At 41.3% G+C, this 20,685-nt stretch overlaps 1 protein-coding gene across 11 annotated transcripts in view; it reads left to right on the forward strand.

The window, feature by feature from the left end:
- The window catches only part of TENM3 (teneurin transmembrane protein 3), a 3,803,041-nt gene that overhangs the window by 3,710,632 nt on the left and 71,724 nt on the right, over positions 1-20,685 (forward strand). For all 11 annotated transcript variants that reach the window (XM_044062527.1, XM_044062530.1, XM_044062531.1 and 8 more), the window contains one exon: positions 12,352-13,963. In XM_044062527.1, the coding sequence (XP_043918462.1) occupies positions 12,352-13,963 (1,612 nt within the window). The remainder of the gene's footprint in view (positions 1-12,351; positions 13,964-20,685) is intronic.

Consider the following 20,685-nt stretch of genomic DNA (forward strand, 5'->3'; position numbering starts at 1 on the left):
TTACCCCTGATGCCCTTCCTCCGGCTCCTGTCAAACCTTCCTTTACAAGGCCCACTCTGCTGACCCAGAAACTATTTCCCAGGGCCCTAAAGGGGTTGCAACTGCCACTACTAAAAATCCACTCCCCTCTGAAAGGGAGTCCAGGGCTTTAGAGAGATGGGGTAAAAAAGTGTATACTTCTTCCACTCTTTCTATGAGGGCATTAAATTGTCAATTCCATATGATACAGTACCAGGAGTATTTGTTAGATGAATTGCATAAAAAACTGTCTTCACCTGAGCCCTTAGATCGCAAGTCACTTCAGGATCTGGTACATAACTCACAACAGGTTAGGAACCATTTCTTGCAGTGTGGTTATGATGCATTGGAAGCTTCATGTAGGTCAGCAATGACAGGTGCAGTCATACGTAGGCATGCTTGGCTGAAGGAACAAACTCTGCCAGATCATGTTAAAGCAAAGCTTCTGGATGCCCCACTGGAAAAGCAAAAGTTATTTGGCTCCACTGCTCAGGAGGTCTTAAAGAAATTTGAGGAAAAGGCTAAATCTGTACAGTCAAAGATTTTCTCCAAGTCCAACCACCAAGATTCAGCAGAAATTGGCCTTCTAAGAATTGGTCCTTTCCGGACACAGAGAGATTTCAAAGAGGCAAGAACAGGCGTGCCAGAGGTAGAGGGCAAGCTACAGGCTCCTACAGAGGACGTCAATGGCAGCCTCCTAACCAGAGAGGTAGTGCAGGACCTAGAACAGCTGCACAAGGACAAACTCAATGACTTCACCTTGACCCCACTGACCAAGGCTCAATTGGAAGCACCTTTGGGCAGAAAGCTATCTTTATTCTCAAGAAATTGGCACAGTATTACAAGGGACAAATGAACACTGCAAATAATAGACAAAGGATACAGATTCCATTTTCATACATTACCAAAAAGAAAAGGCATGCCAAACCTGCCACCGAATCAAAGGACAGAGGCTTTAAAACAAATTGCCAACCTATTGCAAATGAAAGCTATAGAAAAGGTTCCTCTCACAGAACAAGGCCAAGGATTTTATTCCAGACTATTCCTTGTCCCAAGAAAAGAAAAACAATGGAGGCCTATTCTCGACTTGTCCGCACTGAATACTTATCTCATTGTGCCAAAATTCAAAATGCTGACCCTACAGCAACTCCTTCCCATGCTGGGCAAGGGGTCTTGGCTGGTAACTCTAGACCTCAAGGAGGCATACCTGCATGTCCCTATCAGACAAAGTTGCAGAAGACACCTCAGATTTCTTGCAGGTTCAGAGCATTATCAATTCTTAGCATTGCCCTTTGGCTTATCTACTGCGCCCAGAGTATTCATGAAATGCCTGGCATCAGTAATTGCACACTGCAGACTTCAGGGGATTCAAATATACCCATACCTGGACGACTGCCTTATACAAGCGGACAGCCAACAAACTTTGGTAAAACACTTGAATTATGCCATCCGCCTACTTCAGGCCTTGGGATACACAGTCAACATTCACAAATCAAGACTTGTTCCATCCCAAAGAATAACTTTTCTGGGTGCGGAACTACATACAACCACCCAAATGGCTTTTCTCACAGAAGAAAAACAAAGACAACTACCGGATTACTTCGAAAATCTGACAAAACAAACTCAGCTGACTGCAAGGAAAATCCTGCAGGCCCTGGGTTACATGGCATCGTGCATTCTTCTGATTCCACAAGCAAGGCTGCATATGAGGAAACTACAATGGTACCTAAGGAGTTTATGGTCTCAGCACAGACACAGCCTAGAAGCTTTGATACCACTCATTCCATGCCTTCAAAAGGAATTTCTGTGGTGGGCTCAAGCAAGCCAGTCAAACAGGGGTCTGCCCTTCAGCAAATCAATAACCAGCCAAACCATTACATCGGACGCTTCAGACCATGGATGGGGAGCACACATGGAGGGCAGATGCATCCAAGGACTATGGTCACAGAAAGAATTGCGCATGCACATAAACCAAAAGGAAATGCTAGCAGTGATACATGCAATCGAGGCCTTCAAACAATTTCTGCATCAAGGCCACCTGCTAATAAGGACAGACAATACCACAGATGTCCTTCATGGATGCATCTGCAGTCATAACAAGTGGGTTGTCCTGTCGTCAGGCAGCCCTGCAGTCGGCCGGATTCCAAAGTCCGGGTCCGGCTTCGGCTGATGTCGCACTCCACCCGACGTCATCTCTGCTGGTCTTCGGGTATAAAAGCATCAGCCGACACCATTTTCCCCAGTCTTTCTTGCCGCGTGGCGCCCGAAGCAGAAGCTGTTCGCAAGTGCCGGTCGGTCGGATCCAGAGATTACTTCTACCGAATACTACTTCGAAGACTTCTAAAGCTAAGTACCCCGTTGGGGACTCTTTCTTGCCTCAGCCGATGTCAGAAAAAGTTAACAATTGTTTAACCTGTGGGAAACAAATACCTCATAAAGATTTCCACTCTTACTGTCTGCCTTGTTTAGGCCCAGCCCACGACGTAGCAGCCTGTTCGGCCTGTGCCTCTTTCAACCGACGAACGCTTAGGCGTCGGTCGGAGTTTGCAGAACAGTTTTTCGGTACTGATTTTGCGTACATTATGTCGTCGGATCCTCCGACTACCCCAAAACGCAAAGATAAAGACCGACACTCACGGTCCGCGGTTTCGCCGAAACCACGGCAAAGCAAACATGTGTCTCGGTTTCGGCTGAAACCGAGAAAACTGCTCAAAGTACAGCTGAACCTATTCTTACAACTGAGGCCCCTGCTACAATTCTTGAATCGACCTCAGAAATTTTACCCACTACGGTGGTTGACTTATCAGACACCATCCCTTGGATGTCTCTACCCCAGCACGTGGTGCTGCTAGGCCTCCAGCAGCCATGTCCATTAAGGCCTTCGCCAGGGCTAAAGCAGCCAAGACTACTAAATCAGTGCCTGTTAAACCCCCCTCATCCAGGCCCTCTTCTAGTTCTCAAATGCTTTCTTTGGCAGAAGATTTAATTTCTTTAATTAGAGGATCTCAATCTCACCCAGACAGGGCCTCTCAGCCCCCAGAGAAGAGACCTAGGGCAGAGCCCCCTGAGCCAGTGTCTTCTGATGATTCTGCTCATGAATCAGACATAACTGACCAGCCTGAGGCTCCCTTTTCCAATTTCGAAGATTCTGATGCTGAAGAATCCATTCCAGCTGCTTCCCCACCAGAAGAATTCTCCTTTGGAGAAACCTTGCATGCCATGCGAGAACAGTTCCAATGGCAGCAACAGGATTTTTCAGACTCCAGAAAAAGACTTAGGACTTTTCTGCACCTACCACAGCACAGGCCCTTAGCTATACCTCCTGTTCTCTCTGTGGTGGATGATGCTTTCAATGATGTTTGCTCCGCTCCAGATTCTTTACCCCAGCCCCTGCCAAACCAGACAGATTTTACAGGGTGCCAGATACTCATCACCACCTTTACAAGGCTCCTCTTGCAGACCCAGAAACTATATCCCAGGGTCCCAAGGCAGTAGCCGCAACCACAGCTAAAACCCTATTCCTTCTGAAAGGGAAGCAAGGTCACTAGACAGATGGGGTAAAAGGTCTACACTTCAGCTACTCTCTCAGCTAGAGCTTTAAACTGTCAGTTTCACATGATACAATACCAAGAGTTTATGCTTGATCAGTTAACTAAAAAGCTAACTACTGATGAATCTCTTGATAAGAAATATGTATTAGAGATGGTAAATAACATACAACAGGTTAGCAACCATTCCTTAAAATGTGGCTATGATGCACTGGAGGCTTCATTTAGATCAGCCATGACAGGCACAGTGATAAGAAGACATGCATGGCTAAAGGAACAAGCTTTACCGGATCATGTTAAAGCTAAGTTGCTAGATGCTCCTATGGACAAGACAAGTTTGTTTGGTACACCTGCCCAGCAGGTTATGAAGAAAATGGAAGAAAAGGCAAAATCTGTTCAAACTGTTAAAGATTTCCTGCAGGTCCAACCCCAAGGTTTAGCAGGAACTGGCCTGCCAAAATTGGTCCTTTCCTGACTCTGCAAAATTTCAAAGGGGCAGGAATAGACGTTCCAGAGGCAGAAACCAATCCAGAGGAGGTGCCTACAGAGGACGACAGTGGCAAGGTAACAACAGAGGCACAGACACAGCCACTGCCACTACATCAGCACAACCACAGTGACTTAATCCTAAATCCGCCTACCAGGGAACAAATAGCAGCTCCTCTAGGCGGAAAGTTAACCTTATTTTCAAAGAACTGGCACTACATAACAAAAGACAAGTGGATTTTACAAACCATAGATCAAGGTTACCGGTTTCACTTCCACACTTTACCAGTCAAAGAGGAATGCCAAATCTACCTCCAAATCAAGAACAGAGGCTCTACGCCAGATAATGGAGTTAGCAAACATGAGAGCTGTGGAAAGAGTGCCAACAGCAGAACAAGGAAAGGGGTTCTACTCCAGACTATTCCTAGTTCCAAGAAAGGAAAAAAGTTGGACACCAATTCTCGACCTGTCCACCTTAAATACATACATCATTGTCCCAAAATTCAAAATGCTGACCCTACAGCAACTTCTTCCCATGCTGGGCAAGGAGTCTTGGCTGGTAACTCTAGATCTCAAGGAGGCATACCTGCACGTCCCATTCGACCAATCTGCAGAAGATACCTCAGATTTCTTGCAGGATCAGAGCACTATCAATTCTCAGCATTGCCCTTTGGCTTATCTACTGCGCAGAGTATTCACAAAATGCCTGGCATCAGTAATCGCCCATTGCAGACTACAGGAATTCAAATTTACCCATACCTGGACGACTGCCTGCTACAAGGGGACAACAAAAGCAAGCTGACAACAGATTTACAAAGGGTCATTTACTTGCTACAAGGACTGGGATACACAGTCAATTTACAAAAGTCAAGGCTGATACCATCCCAAACAAGGACATTCTTGGGCTGAATTGGACACAGTACAACAAATGGCATTCCTGACTACAGAAAACAAAAGAACTTCCTCTTTACTTCTTGGCACTAACAAAACTGAACAAGTTAACAGCAAGAAAATTTCTACAGGCCTTGGGCTTCATGGCATCATGCATAATCTTGGTCCCATTTGCCAGACTACATATGAGGAAACTACAGTGGTACCTAAAGAATTTATGGTCCCAACACAGACACAGTCTAGAAACAGAAATCCCACTAATTCCATGCTTAAAACAGGAGTTCCTATGGTGGGCTCAGGCATGCCAGTCAAACCCAGGCCTGCCCTTCCGCAGATGTCAACCAAGCCAGACCATCACAACAGACGCTTCAGATCTAGGATGGGGGCCCACATGCTGGACAAATGCGTGCAAGGATTGTGGACACAGGATCAAATTCACCTGCACATCAATCTAAAAGAAATGCTGGCAGTAAAACTGGCAATCCAAAAGTTCAAACCTTTCCTCAAAGAGGGCCAGTTGATGATAAGGACAGACAACACCACAGTCATGTGGTACATCAACAAACAGGGAGGCACTCATTCATACCCCTATGCAGAATGACCTTGGAGCTGTGGACCCTGGCACTCAGCTACAACATTCAGTTACAGGCAATATTTGTACCGGGAAAGACAATACTCTAGCAGACATACTAAGCAGAACCACTTTGGATGCCCACGAATGGAAGCTGCACCCGGACATCTTCAAGACCATCTCAAAGAAATGGGGAATGCCACAGATAGACCTATTCGCATCACCTCTCAATCACCAGCTCGAAAAATTCTGCACGAGGACATTCCACCCACTAGCATGGAAAGTGGACTCACTCTCCTTCAACTGGAAAGGCCTAACAGCATATGCATTTCCTCCTCTTCCTCTGATACACAAGGTACTACTAAAAATCAAGGAAGAACGTCCAAGGATAATCCTGATAGCCCCAAACTGGCCAAGACAACACTGGTATCCACTACTGAAGAGCATGTCTCGAACAACATGTGGCCAATACCCCTGATGCCTTTGATGTTAACTCAGAACAACTACAGCATCATACATCCAAACCTAAAAACGCTGCAACTGACTGCATGGAACATCACATAGCAGCAGCTAATCCAGAACTTTCCCAAAGAGTTAAAGACATTATTCTTGAAGCACGCAGACCTTCAACAAGAAAGAACTATGCTGGAAAATGGAAAAGGTTTGTCATTTGGAGTACCGAAAGAGGAAAAGATGTGTCAAACATAGATATGCCTAACATTCTGGAGTATCTGGCCGAACTTCTTCATTCAGGCCTGTCCTACTCCTCCATCAAGATACATGCATCAGCTATTTCAGCAGAATACAGCTTTGATCCTCCTGTTTTTTCGCACCCTTTGCTCAGGCAGTTCCTCAGAGGAATCAAGAATGTAAAACCTCCCAGGAAACCACCATTACCAGCTTGGGACTTAAACTTTGTGCTAGAAAAGTTGACACTAGCACCCTTTGAACCAGCAGCAACAGCAGACCTACAACACCTGTCATGGAAAACTGCTTTCCTACTGGCAATTACTTCAGCAAGGAGGGTTTCAGAACTACAGGCCTTAATGGCAGTGCAACCCTTCCTAATCTTCCACCAAGATAGAGTGTCCTTGAGGACTAATCCTACATTTATGCCTAAGGTGGTATCCAGAGTATCTTTAAACCAGGCAATCCACCTACCTTCCTTCTTTCCCAACCCACAAAACAGAGGGGAAAGAATACTGCATACCTTGGATGTACATAGACAGCTACGCTACTACTTGGACAGAACAAAAATAGCAGAAAGACTGACCAACTTTTGTAGCCTATGCAACAGGAAGGAAGGAAAAGCTATTTCCAAACAGACAATCTCCAAATGGATAGGAAATTGCATACGATACTGTTACTCCTTCCATGGAAAACCAATTCCACAGAACATAAGACCTCATTCTACAAGGGCAACAGCCACTACCACAGCCTTCTTACGAGGAGTGGCAACCAAAGACATTATTGAGGCGGCTACTTGGACCTCCGTGCATACATTTGCCAAGCATTATAATTTGCCTCTTTATTCCAGATCCCGAGCAGGGTTTGCCACTGCTGTACTGCAAGGGATCTTAAACACACCATAATCTACCTTTATCCTCCTCCCTAGTTGGCTATGGTATTCTACCCACTTGTTATGACTGCAGATGCATCCATGAAGGACATAGTACAGTTTTGTACCTACCATAAATGTAGATGTCCGAACTGGATAGCATCTGCAGTCAGGATTACGCTCCCTCCTTCCCCTCTGTGGTACTCCTAGGGTGTTTACCCTCCTAATAGCTAGCTGTTGGGGGGAGTCTTTTATGGTGTATTTGTTTGTATATATGTACATATATGCTTATTGTTGTGTTTACCTCTATCTATTTGGAAACATGGGCATCTATCCAAATTTTACCCTGCAAGAGGGCTACTGGCATCTGGGGCAAGAAACACTGAGGAAAATGGCGTCGGCTGATGCTTTTATACCCGAAGACCAGCAGAGATGACGTCGGGTGGAGTGCGACATCAGCCGAAGCCGGACCCGGACTTTGGAATCCGGCCGACTGCAGGGCTGCCTGACGACAGGACAACCCACTTGTTATGACTGCAGATGCTATCCAGTTCGGACATCTACATTTATGGTAGGTACAAAACTGTACTTTATGTGGTACATAAACAAGCAAGGAGGTACCCATTCCTAGCCTCTTTGCAGGCTGGCAATGAATCTTTGGGAACTTTCCCTAAAACTCAATATAGAGCTGCAATCCCAGTTTGTGCCAGGAAAAGACAATATATTGGCGGACAGCCTAAGCAGGAATATCATGGATCCACACGAATGGATGTTGCGCCCAGACATCTTCCTTCAGATAACACAATCATGGGGCAGGCTCGACATAGATCTTTTTGCCTCCCACCACAACCATCAGCTGAAGAAATTCTGCTCAAGGACATACCACCCACAAGCATGGAAAGTGGACGCCCTCTATTTCAGCTGGAATACTCTAACAGTGTATGCATTTCCACCTCTTCCACTAATGACCAAGGTCTTGCTGAAAATCAGGACAGAGCAGCCAAAAGTGATTCTGATAGCTCCGAACTGGCCAAGACAGCACTGGTACCCACTGTTAAGGAGCATGTCAAGCACGAAACCGTGGCCTCTACCACAATGGTCACTACTTCTGACACAGCACAATTACAAAACTCTGCACTCCAGCCTGAAAACCCTGCAGCTGACAGCCTGGAGAATACCTTGACTCCTCACCAGGAAAAGCTATCCAAGAGAGTGAAGGATATCATCATGGAAGCTCGCAGGCCTTCCACAAGAAAGGCATATTCAGCAAAATGGAAAAGATACTGCACTTGGAGCACCGCAAAGGGCCTAGATGCGACAGTGATGAGCATGACACATATCCTGGAATACTTGGCAGAAATGCTCCACAGTGGCCTTTCTTACTCTTCCATAAAAATTCATGCTTCAGCAATTTCAGCAGAATACAATACTGATCCACCTGTCTTCTCTCATCCTCTCCTAAGACAGTTTCTAAGAGGTATTAAAAACATCAATCCTCCAAGGAAACCACCAGTGCCTACATGGGACCTTAACGTCATGTTGGAAAAGTTAACTCTACCTCCCTTTGAACCAGCAGCATCTTCAGAACTACAGTTCCTGTCTTGGAAGACTGCCTTCCTTCTGGCCATAACCTCAGCAAGAAGAGTATCTGAATTGCAGGCCCGCATGGCAGTACAACCATTTCTTATTTTTCATCAGGACAGAGTCTCTCTGAGAACCAATCCTTCATTCATGCCAAAGGTGGTATCCAGGGTCTCATTGAACCAAGCTATTCACCTGCCTACCTTCTTTCCAAATCCACAAAATAAGGGGGAGAAACTTCTGCATACCCTGGACATTCACAGAAAGTTGTGCTACTACTTGGACAGAACTAAGTCTTACAGAAAAACTGACCAGCTCTTTGTAGCATATGCTGCTGGTATACAAGGAAAAGCAATTTCCAAACAGACAATTTCAAAATGGATAGGGAATTGCATTTGATTCTGCTACTCTTTTCATGGCAAAACTCATTCCACCAGAGCCACAGTCACCTCCACAGCCTTCTTAAGAGGGGTGGCTACCAAAGACATTTTAGAAGCTGCTACATGGAGCTCCGTGCATACATTTTCCAAGCATTACAATTTACCTTTATATTCCAGATCCAGAGCAGGCTTTGCTACGGCAGTCCTGCAGGGCATTTTAGCTACACCATCCTTTTCTTAGATCCTACCACCCCCAGCTTGGCTATGGTATTCTACCCATATGTAAGGACTGCAGATGCATCCTTGAAGGACATAGTACAGTTTTGTACCTACCATAAATGTAGATGTCCGATAGGTATGCATCTGCAGTCAGGTTTACCCTCCCTCCTTCCCCTCTGTGGTATTTCTTAGGTACTTATCCCTCTTATAGCTAGCTGGGGTTATCTATTATGGTGTATTTGTTTTATTTTATTGTGCATGTTTGGAATTTTTTGCATCTCTCCAAATTTAGCCTTGCTTAGAGGGCACCTGGCATCTGGGGCAAGAAAAACTGAGGAAGATGGCGCCGGCTGACGCTTTTATACCCCAGGCGCTCTGACGTCGGGGAAAGGGCGACATCAGCCGACGCCAGACCCAGACTTTGGAATCCGGCCGACCGAAGGGCTGCCTGAGGCAGGACAACCCATATGTAAGGACTGCAGATGCATACCTATCGGACATCTACATTTATGGTAGGTACAAAACTGTACTTTATGCCATTCTGTAATCAGTAAGAGATTTCAGAGGTCATTTTTAGGTTCATACCATTTTCAGTGTTATAATGTCAGAGGTGCAATTTAGAGGGTATGATTAACATAGAAAAGCAATGTAATGTGCTATTGAGGATTGTACTATATAGCTGATGCTAAAATATGCTTCCAACAGTGACTTTGGAAATTCTTACTTATTGTGCACACTTTACCTTTCTTTAATCTTTGCAGGACGACAACGTTTTCTCTTTGTTAGCATGTCCTTCCCAGTGTTCATTTCCTCCCTTCTCCTTTCTGTTATAAAACAGTTAAGTGTATTACGTATTTATAGATTTTTATTGATGTTGAGTAACCCAGTTTTTGGCTGGCAATAATCTTCATGTGTTGTTGTTATGTCTTTCGGCTTTTCCCGGTTAGGGGTCGCCACAGCGGAACTCCAGTCCGCTAATGATTGGCAGTTGATTTTTACGTGCTCAATTGCCAGCCCTAACACACAACCTTCAACGAAGGTATGCCCATTCACGCATGTCTCCATGCAGAAAACGCTCTAGCTGAGAATTGAACCGGTCAGTGTCTTACTATGAGGCGACAACGCTACCGCAGCACCACCACTGCTACACTTCATTTTTTATTTCACTTTGCTGCCAATATTACTGCAGCTTGTTTACTGTCAGCCATTTTGTAACATGCCTACTAAAGTGCTTACCCTGGAATATACTCCCAAGCTCCTATTTGTGGCTCTGGAAGTGTCCAGAAAAATGACTTGACGAAGTGCTGGTCTAATCTATGGCCAACATTGTTAAAAATCTATCATGTAAACATGCCAAAGCCCTCTTGTCAAAAGCTTAATTAAGTTTCTACCCATTTTTCTCTTGGAAAAGTAACTGCTTGTCATTGTGCTACTGGTTATAGTATAAACTAAAAGAAAAATCTAGCCAAGCTAGAGTTTCCACTGTGTGATTCCTAAAACCTCTTGTATTAGAGGTACATGTGATGTATGCAAATGATCCGTTAAAGGATGTCAGGTGTTTTCAGCTATATGGCAGTTCTGAATGCCCGTGACTTTTTTCTTTTTTTTTTTTTTTTTTTAAGTCTGTTGTGGACAAATGCAGGCCAATAGCCAGTACTAAAGTCAGGGTTACATTTGTCAGTATTTCACTTATATTCCCTACTCTTCTGTTTCTGAAGGTGGGATTACTTCAGCCAAAACATAGTTTGCCAGTGCCTCACAAAAGATCCTGACAAAAATGTTACCTGGACATTCATCTCCCTTACTGCCTCATTTGCTGTACAACTTCCCTTTGGATTTTTTTATGTTAAGATACATGTAACCATTTTTGAGTTTCCTCCCTATGAGCTTATGCTATCTGTAACTGGTAATGTGCTACACCCTGGAAGTTAAGAAGCATTTTCTGAGCTACTATAATTGCCTCTAACGTAACAGCAGAATTCTTTGAGACCACTGTTTCTTATTTATGTGGAGGACATTTGCTGCACTGTTATTTTTGTAAACTGCATTTTCTCAGCTAGGAAGTCATAGTGACATATTTCAGCTGAATGCCTACAATAGTGACATATTTCAGCTGGGTGCCCACACATTACTGAATTGGCAGAACTAGTGTCATCTTTCCCCTTAATCACAATGTTCACAATAATGTTTCTTCCCTGCATCATTAGGGACAGGAGATGCTTTACCTGTGATGGCCTTGTGTTCCATTTAAATCACTTACTATGCTTTGCACAAACAAAGCAGTCAGCAATGACACCTCATCAGCAGGGTAATATATGCATCAGGACTCTGCAGTAGAGCATGAGCCAAGTCTCTGATTCCCCAGATATATCATGGCTGCCACCCTTGTTGAGAATGCACTGGTTTGTGCAGTATTCCCTCTTTCAATTTGCCACTTAACTGGTATGCTCAAAGTGGAACAACTTTTCAGCATTTTTATATTAAATTGGATGGATGTGTTGTATTAGGAGTTATACTATGGTTTACTTCTATGTTTTTAATCAATGTCAAGAAATGGTAGATATCATGTGCACAATAACACACTTGTCAGATCTCTGTGCTGTACTTCAGGCGCTATAGACTTCCTTTGTAATGGTACTATAACTTTTAATTATGTTTCTTCACTTTAATCCCTTCAACCAGATAGTAATGAAATGCATTTATGCATTATATGAGGTAAGTGTCTAAAAAATGTAATTACCACGAGCTCACTTCAGATGACTTTTCTGCTCCATACAGAAGCACAGTTCAGGTGACACATGGGTTCTATCCAAATGGCTTGATAGCCTGCTGCTTTTTGTTAAGCATGCTTGACATCATATTGAGGCAGTCATAATACAAGGGGTGGCACATTAACAAGCTATAGCTAATAGCTGCAAAACTCTTCATAATGATACATCGTAGTACATTAAGCAGGGCAGCACTAAGGACTTGCTGGTCAAGGATAGCTCAATTAAAAAGGGAATGATTCTTCAAAGAAATGTTAATTTCTGTTGTCACAAAATTTACATTTTAATTTCTAAATGCATAATTAGCTTGCTTTCTTTCTTTTTTTCCTAGTCAATGGTACTGCTTCTTCACAGTCAGCGTCAGTACATCTTTGAATACGATTTATTAGACCGTCTGTCTGCAATAACTATGCCCAGTGTTGCCAGGCATACAATGCAAACTATACGATCTATTGGATATTACAGGAATATATACAGCCCCCCAGAAAGCAATGCATCTGTGATAGTGGACTACAGTGAGCAGGGACAGCTTTTACAAATTGCATACCTGGGAACAGGTAGAAGAGTTTTGTACAAATACCGACGAGAAACAAAGCTCTCAGAAATTTTGTATGACAGCACAAGAGTTAGTTTTAGCTATGATGAAACAGCAGGGGTCCTAAAAACAGTCAACCTACAGAGTGAAGGATTTATCTGCACCATTAGGTACAGGCAAATTGGTCCACTGATTGACAGGCAAATTTTTCGCTTCAGCGAGGATGGAATGGTGAATGCTCGCTTTGACTATAGCTATGACAACAACTTCCGAGTGACGAGCATGCAAAGTGTAATTAATGAAACACCGTTGCCTATTGATCTGTACCAGTTTGATGGTATTTCAGGAAAGGTTGAGCAGTTTGGAAGGTTTGGAGTTATTTACTATGATATCAATCAAATCATTTCAACAGCTGTGATGGCATATACAAAGCACTTTGATGCACATGGTCGCATTAAGGAAATCCAGTATGAAATATTCAGGTCTTTGATGTACTGGATAACAATACAGTATGATAACATGGGGCGAGTGACTAAAAGGGAGATTAAAATTGGTCCATTTGCCAACACTACAAAGTATGCCTATGAATATGACGTAGATGGGCAGCTTCAGACAGTATATCTGAATGATAAAATAGTCTGGCGATATAATTATGATCTGAATGGAAACTTGCACTTGCTAAATCCAAGCAATAGTGCCCGCCTGACTCCACTTCGCTATGACCTTAGAGATAGAATTACTCGTTTAGGTGATGTCCAATACAGACTTGATGAAGATGGATTCCTACACCAAAGAGGAACTGAAGTTTTTGAATACAACTCCAAAGGCTTGCTGACCCGCGTGTATAGTAAAGGCAGTGGATGGACAGTTATTTACCGATATGATGGACTTGGTCGTAGAGTTTCCAGCAAAACCAGTCTTGGGCAGCATCTTCAGTTTTTCTATGCTGACCTTAATTACCCAGCTAGAGTTACACATGTGTATAACCATTCAAGTTCAGAAATCAGCTCGCTTTATTATGACCTTCAGGGTCACCTGTTTGCCATGGAGGTCAGTACTACCGAAGAGTATTACATCGCCTCAGATAACACTGGAACACCCCTGGCTGTTTTTGACAGGAATGGTTTGTTGATTAAACAAATTCAGTACACTGCTTATGGAGAGATCTACTTTGACTCTAACCCTGACTTCCATCTTGTAATAGGATTTCATGGTGGCCTTTATGATCCACTGACCAAGTTAATTCATTTTGGCGAAAGAGACTATGACATCCTGGCAGGACGATGGACAACACCAGATATCAACATCTGGAAGAATGTTGGAAAAGATCCAGTTCCATTTAACATGTACATGTTCAGAAACAACAACCCAATTTCTAAAATCCACGATGTGAAAGAGTACATTAGAGGTAAGAAACATACCGGTATGCAGTTCTAGTGTAAGGTAACTTTTCTTATTGATACCACTCAACAGGGTGTCAGGCTTTTAAGAAATACAAGTACTCTTTTTAACATATTTCAGCTGATGGTTACTTGTTAATGCTATGTTATACTTTTTACAAATTTTGTTATCACCTTTCTTTGTAGGATTTCCGTCTGAATGTATCAAATAACTCCCAGTGATTATCTTTCCAACTTTTGATATCAGTGACATATTTGTCTTACCAATATCAAATTTGCAGTAATACAGAAAGTTGAATATACTTTTATTGACCTTACAGCCTTTCAAGTGAAGTGTATAATAAATAAGATAGTTACATTAGCTTCTGTGATGCAAAAAAAAAAAAAGGATTACTATGTAACTGTCATTCTGTGTCAATTAGACATCTTCCACTAAACATTTCAGCAAAGATTTCAGTTAATGTACACTTTGTCAACATTCAGAGAGGCTTGATGTGTACAAAAACTCTTATGGCAAATTGAACATAAAAATTGTTCAACTCTTTTGCATAGATCAGTAAGGTGTATTTATATGACATGCCCAACAGCAATTTAAAATGCATTGCCGTTCTTTCTATCATATCTACCTTGTGCTGGCCAGTAGCAGTGTGGTTTTTCAGTTTATGAACTGAGTACCTGAGTTCATGTAAACAATTCATTGGCACTGTGATAGGAGAAATGTTTCAGCAGGATGTTAATGTACAGGTAATGCCCACTGAAAAACGAGTCTGCTGAGTCACAGCAGCATGTTAAGCTGAGGCAGAGAAAGCTAATGGCCACCATTATTTCACACTTGCTAAGCATCACTTTTGCTGTTCAGCAAGTGTAAAATTAAAAGAAACAGATAATTTAAAAAAAAATAGAAAAACGTGTGTGCATGTGTGTGTGTGTTTATGTTTCTGTATGCGTGTGCATTCTTAAATGCATGAAAGTGGAAGTGTGTGTGTGTGTGTGTGTGTGTGTGTGTGTGTGTGTGTGTGTGTGTGTGTGTGAGAGAGCTTAATCAGTTGATTAGTGGCTGCAGCAGTTATTTAAAATTAAGAGGGCGGCATACCTCTTAATCTCTTAGCTCAAAAAGTCTGGATAAAGCCTAAAATAACGTAGAAAACAAAGGCTCAAAACTAGGGACGTATTTTTTTTTTCCATAATAAATCTTTATTGTTATATTATTTTCATACACAAGTAAAAACAAACACAAAATTTTAAGAGAAAAAATATAAAACAAAGGATTACTAACTAATATCACTAACTATCACACCAAACAAATATACAATATTTACAAGAATGCTTCCATGTAAAACATTAAGAATAGAGAAAAAACAAAAAGTAGTTAATAACATTTCCAGTAATGTACAGTTATATTGCTCTTATAAAATTATAAAGTAGCTAGCAACATGGTTTGTGTTAGCATGCATTTTTCTGAAGGAAATGAAGTCTGAAACTCAAATGAGTGTCAGTAGTTAGTGACTTCAACCCCCAGTGATTTGCCAGCAAACCACAAATTGTACGAGGAAGTTGTCAACAAAAACTAGGTAAAAATGTGGATATTCTATGAAAAATCTGGAAAACTGAGCAGTATGTAGGTAAGAAACTTTCAACAGCTGGTGTTATTAACTGATTTTAATCCTGTGTTTTTCAAAGTGCACTGCTTCTAAATGTTTGTATGTGTAGACATCAGATAATTACCAAACTTGTATTTTGGATGGAAAATACTTCCACCAACAACATTAAGTTTGAAACATTAGTTGGAGGAACTATTTTACATCAAATGTATATAATATATATATATATATATATATATATATATATATATATATATATATATATATATATATATATATATATATATATATATATATATAAACAAAACAAAAACAAACAAATACAAAACAATTTAACAGGTAGCTCATTCTCTAAGTGCAATAATGCCCTCCAGGGTGCTTGTTATTTGTGTAAATAACACCCTTCCAGGGGTGTAGAGGCCCTCCATCTAAGGCATCAGGCCTTGGAACCCCCCTGGGTGTGGGCTGTTTACACAGTAACACACACCCTGTAGGACATTACTGGTCGCTTAATGTATGGCATGTGAAGAGGTAGTATTATTTTCTGCAGAATATGGTTCTAGCTGATCAGGCAAATGGTATCTCTCATTGAAGGGTGACCATTCATAACGACAGGTGATGTACTCTACAAATTTTCTTTCTAAAAAAATAGTGTTATCACTCAAGGTGTTTATTTGGGATGGTAGCTTTTATTTTAGAGAATTAGTTAAATAGTCAGGTAGTAGAGTGGTTTCCTTCTAATTGTGATTATGAGACAATGAATGTGCTTAAACTGCATTAATGAATAAAGTAAAATAACAAAATGGACACAAGTGCCCAGATATTATTTGAGGGCAGTGTGACGGTCACCACTGCTGCCAATATGTGATGGACACCACTATGTGTCATCTCCACGCTGGGCCAGTAATCAAGGAGCCTGAATCCTCATCACTGACACTGGAGGGGGATGTGCACTTGGAATACAAATGGATACAGTCAGTATTTCCAGATGCAGGCCTGTCTGCATCAAGTACAGTTTCCCTTAAGAGCACACAGGGAACACACTCAGTCCAGGGTCTGGATGTCTCTATATCTGTCACCCTCCAGATCCCCATTAAGACTACCCACAGGTACAGCTGTAGGCTTAGATCCTTAGCCGAGTGTCCAAGCCAAGTCCTTCTGCACCCTCTTTGTAAACCCAGTGCTTCATGTCCCTGACCCAAGTAACTGACAGACACACCCCCTGAGAGATTTAATTTTCACACACACATGCATACACACACACACACACACACACACAGACACACACACACACACACACACACACACACACACACACACACACTTGGGAAATGCTGGCACAGGTTTACTAGCTGTGCCCCCTGCTGCCCACACTGTAAGGTAGATTCACTGCCATCAGACACTCAGCAATCAGCTACTTTAAGGCCCTTAACAAAGGGTGTCCAATTATACTGTGTGATGTTAATACTAGTACAAATATTAGTTCACCAAAGCTGCTAGGCCTTCTGGAATGGCCCATACAGTGTCACCAAATAAATATAAGTACTCTCAAAGGTTAAGTACTATCTACAAGGATCAGTCACAGTAAAAGTTTTAAATATATTTAATATTAAATAATAAAAGTACATGAAAATACTGAATATATATTTATAGTAATCCATAGAGCTCAAATCACAGAAAATATTGAAAACAACATTGACAGATTCATGCAAATAAAGAAAAACAATCTCTAAACTAAGCTTCACTGTATCAAACAAATGGTGCAATAGTGCTCAAAACGAAACTAAAAAAAATAAAAAATGAGCACTAAATGTTGCGAATCCTCAGAAACAGTTTATTGAAATAAAAGTTAGTGCTTTCGTCAATTCAATGCTGTACAATAATTGGTTTTCCTTCCACCAATAATATCATAGTTCTATTATTATTATTTCTATCCATATATAATATGTAATAATACATGTATTTTAACATTTTTAAATTAATGAGGGCATTTTTGAATGTTTGTATATATTGCAGTAATCTTTTCAAGACTTCAGGTCGATTTTCATATAATTTTTTAAACAAAAAATTTTATATTTTTTGAAAATATTGCATTACAAGAACATGTCTTTGGGGTGTCAATGAATAGCATGTATTTATTAGTTAATATTCATGAGTTGTATTAAATATTCATGAACAGGAATTTCAGGTTATATTATTGGTGGAAGGAGAACCAATTATTGTACAGTATTCATTATTTAAACCTATTTTGAATGATGTTTTCTTGGTCTGAAAAAGTCAATTGAATTGACGAAAGCGCTTTTATTTCAATAAACTGTTTCTGAGGATTCGCAACATTTAGTGCTCATTTTTTTGGTTTTTAAGCTTCACTGTATTCCTGACTGAATCTAAGAGAATTATACTGTTGCCTAATAACTTACATGGGCAAGGCAAGATGAAATATGTGAGCAGTCTTTCTAATTAGGCTCCCAAACAGAAGACTCTATACTCTGAGATTACTCCCTGTAAAATATAATATCCAGGATGACTTGCAGAATGACCTCATCTGGTCACTTGACTCAAGGTTCCCACAGTATCTCCTTTGGAGTTTGAGATAGGACTTTAGCAGACTGCTACAGTACACATTTAGAGCTTTTATGGCAATGCCTAGGAGGCAGAGCCATTTACAGCACTTCCCCCTCTCCTTTCCAAAATCTAACAGATAATGGCTGCTCACAGACCTACTGTAGCATCTCTGGTCCTACTCAGCACTGTGGGCTGCCATTTAATGATGTAACAGCTCATTTACATTTCTCTTATTTTTCTTAAAATAAGCCAGCTGGATAACCATTGCTGTACCAGTGTCCTCTATTAAAACATATACATTTAATTCAGATACCATAATACATGTACATTTCTGTTCATTTAAGCAGGGTGCACTGCTGATACATTTTACACAATTAACACAAGCAAAGCTTGCAAATACACTTTAAGCACAAGCATCTGTACAGATCAGTTTAATGTACTAATGACATACAATTATTTGCAAAATTCCAGCTAGCTGTGCCGGTACAAGTCCTACATCTACTGCCCTACTTCTCCCTGGTATGGCTGGCAGTACCTCCTACCATCACCGGCAGTATTACTGCATTGATGCAGCTGTAAGCTCAGAAACAGTCAACTACTGATTTAATTAGAGTAGATTTCTCTGTGTTTTGCAGTAACATGGCTGTGTCATTCTAAGTCTTTCATATTTTTTATGTGGTTAACTATTTAAGGTGTTGTATTAGTCCTTTTTTCCAGGGTGCAGCTCAGACCACTGTGTGATTAACTGACATACTTAGAGATGCACAGTGACTGTGGGAATTAGCTGAAGGTCTGTAGGATGTATAAGTGGTCCCACCATTTAAGGGGCATAATGAATGAGACAAGCCAAGAAGTGGGAGACACTGCATTCACAATGCACGGAACTAGCGTTGTGGCTTATAGCCAAATGTTCTACCCCCAAGGCCAATGTCATTGCCCTCTGGCCAATTACATTTGCAGATGACTGCAAATTAGGAGTTGTCATTAAATCCCCCACTGACAGAAATATTCTCCAGAATGGCTGACACAGACAATTAACTGGCGTGAGAGCCATGGACTAAAACTAAATGATGAGAAATGCATAATAGTAGAAGTCATCCACCCCTGGTAACTATCATGTTGACAACACACCCCAAAGATTTGACCCAGTAGTCAGGTACTTGGGGACACACAAATACAGTAATCTAGCCTTTGACCATCATGTGTCTACAATACTGACAAAATCGTTCTATGTTGTTGAACTTATAAACAAAGGTATGGCTTTAGTTCCAAGAAAGTCTTTGTTCCACTGTGTTTGGCATTCATTAGGCCTATCATTGAGCATAATGTTCCCTTAGGTGTCTACCTAATCAAGTATGTCCAACAATTGGAACATCCACAGAGATTCCTCACTAAAAGAATACAGGGCATAAGTAACATGTCCTATGCAGACTGCGTCAAGGCTGTATCCCTGTATTCTGTCTCCTACAGGCTGCTGAGGAGAGGTCTATGCCTGGCAAACAGGGCATTGTAAGACCCCAATTTGACAGACCTCCTCTATATGCATAAGCCAAACAGCACCAGAATTACCCATTCAAAAGACTTAAAACTTACCTGTGATATAAATAGGACCTGCTGGAGAGATAGGTATGCATCCCAGAGACTACCCTATCTGTGGAACAGGCTCCCCATCCAAGTGAAGCAGAGTTCCTCCCTAACCCAATTCAAGTGTACCTTGGACAATTGGATGGGGAGTAGTAAATTCATCCCTGCTTTGGAACCTTTGTCTCTATTGACCAAAAGCAACCTATAAATGATTAATTTCTCAGGCCTCTGCTTACACCTATCAAGGGCACAAGAACTTGTGAGAAATTTGTGGTGCATGGCTAGGCTTAAAAAGGCTTTGTGGTCATTAGCCTGCTAAACACCTGTGAATCTATGAATGTATGCGACGACCCTAGACATTGAATACCAGGCTGTAATGAAGAATAGTAATGTCAGCCCTTTTTTTTTTTAATTTTGCAGTGTTCTGTCTTTGTCCTCAATTTCTTCATTAAAGTGTCTGTATCCTTCTATTTTCCTACGATACAGCACTGCGTGTACTCTATGCTATCTACTATGGCATCACTCAGTAAACAAACCTATAAAAGAACAGCAAAGTGCTATATCTAAGTTACTAACACAGATTAGAGCTACATTTACAGTATTCTGACATTTTTATTTTATTTTATTTATTTTACATTTGTTGACTGGGCTAGTCTAGCTGGATGCATGTCCATTTTCAGTAGAGGCCGAGGGAGAAAAGCTCCACTAACAGAATAGTAAAATTAGTAAAAAAAAAGTAGTAAAAAACAATGCTAGTAGAACAGCCAACAAAAATACATCAGGGGAAAATTCCTATACAAAGGTATTGCTAAAATGAGAGAGAAACATGTAGCATTGATATACACAAGACAGAATTTGTTAAGCCATTTGCATAAGGGGGACTAACCCTAATTATTTGAGACAAAAGTTTTTTTTATTTTTTATTTTTTGAGCGATCGACAACAGTAGAACAACATAAATAGTAGGAGTTATACTCAAAA

This window comes from Protopterus annectens, chromosome 2.part1, assembly GCF_019279795.1.
Source record: "Protopterus annectens isolate FY-2018-M chromosome 2.part1, PAN1.0, whole genome shotgun sequence".
In the NCBI taxonomy this organism is placed as follows: domain Eukaryota; kingdom Metazoa; phylum Chordata; order Ceratodontiformes; family Protopteridae; genus Protopterus; species Protopterus annectens.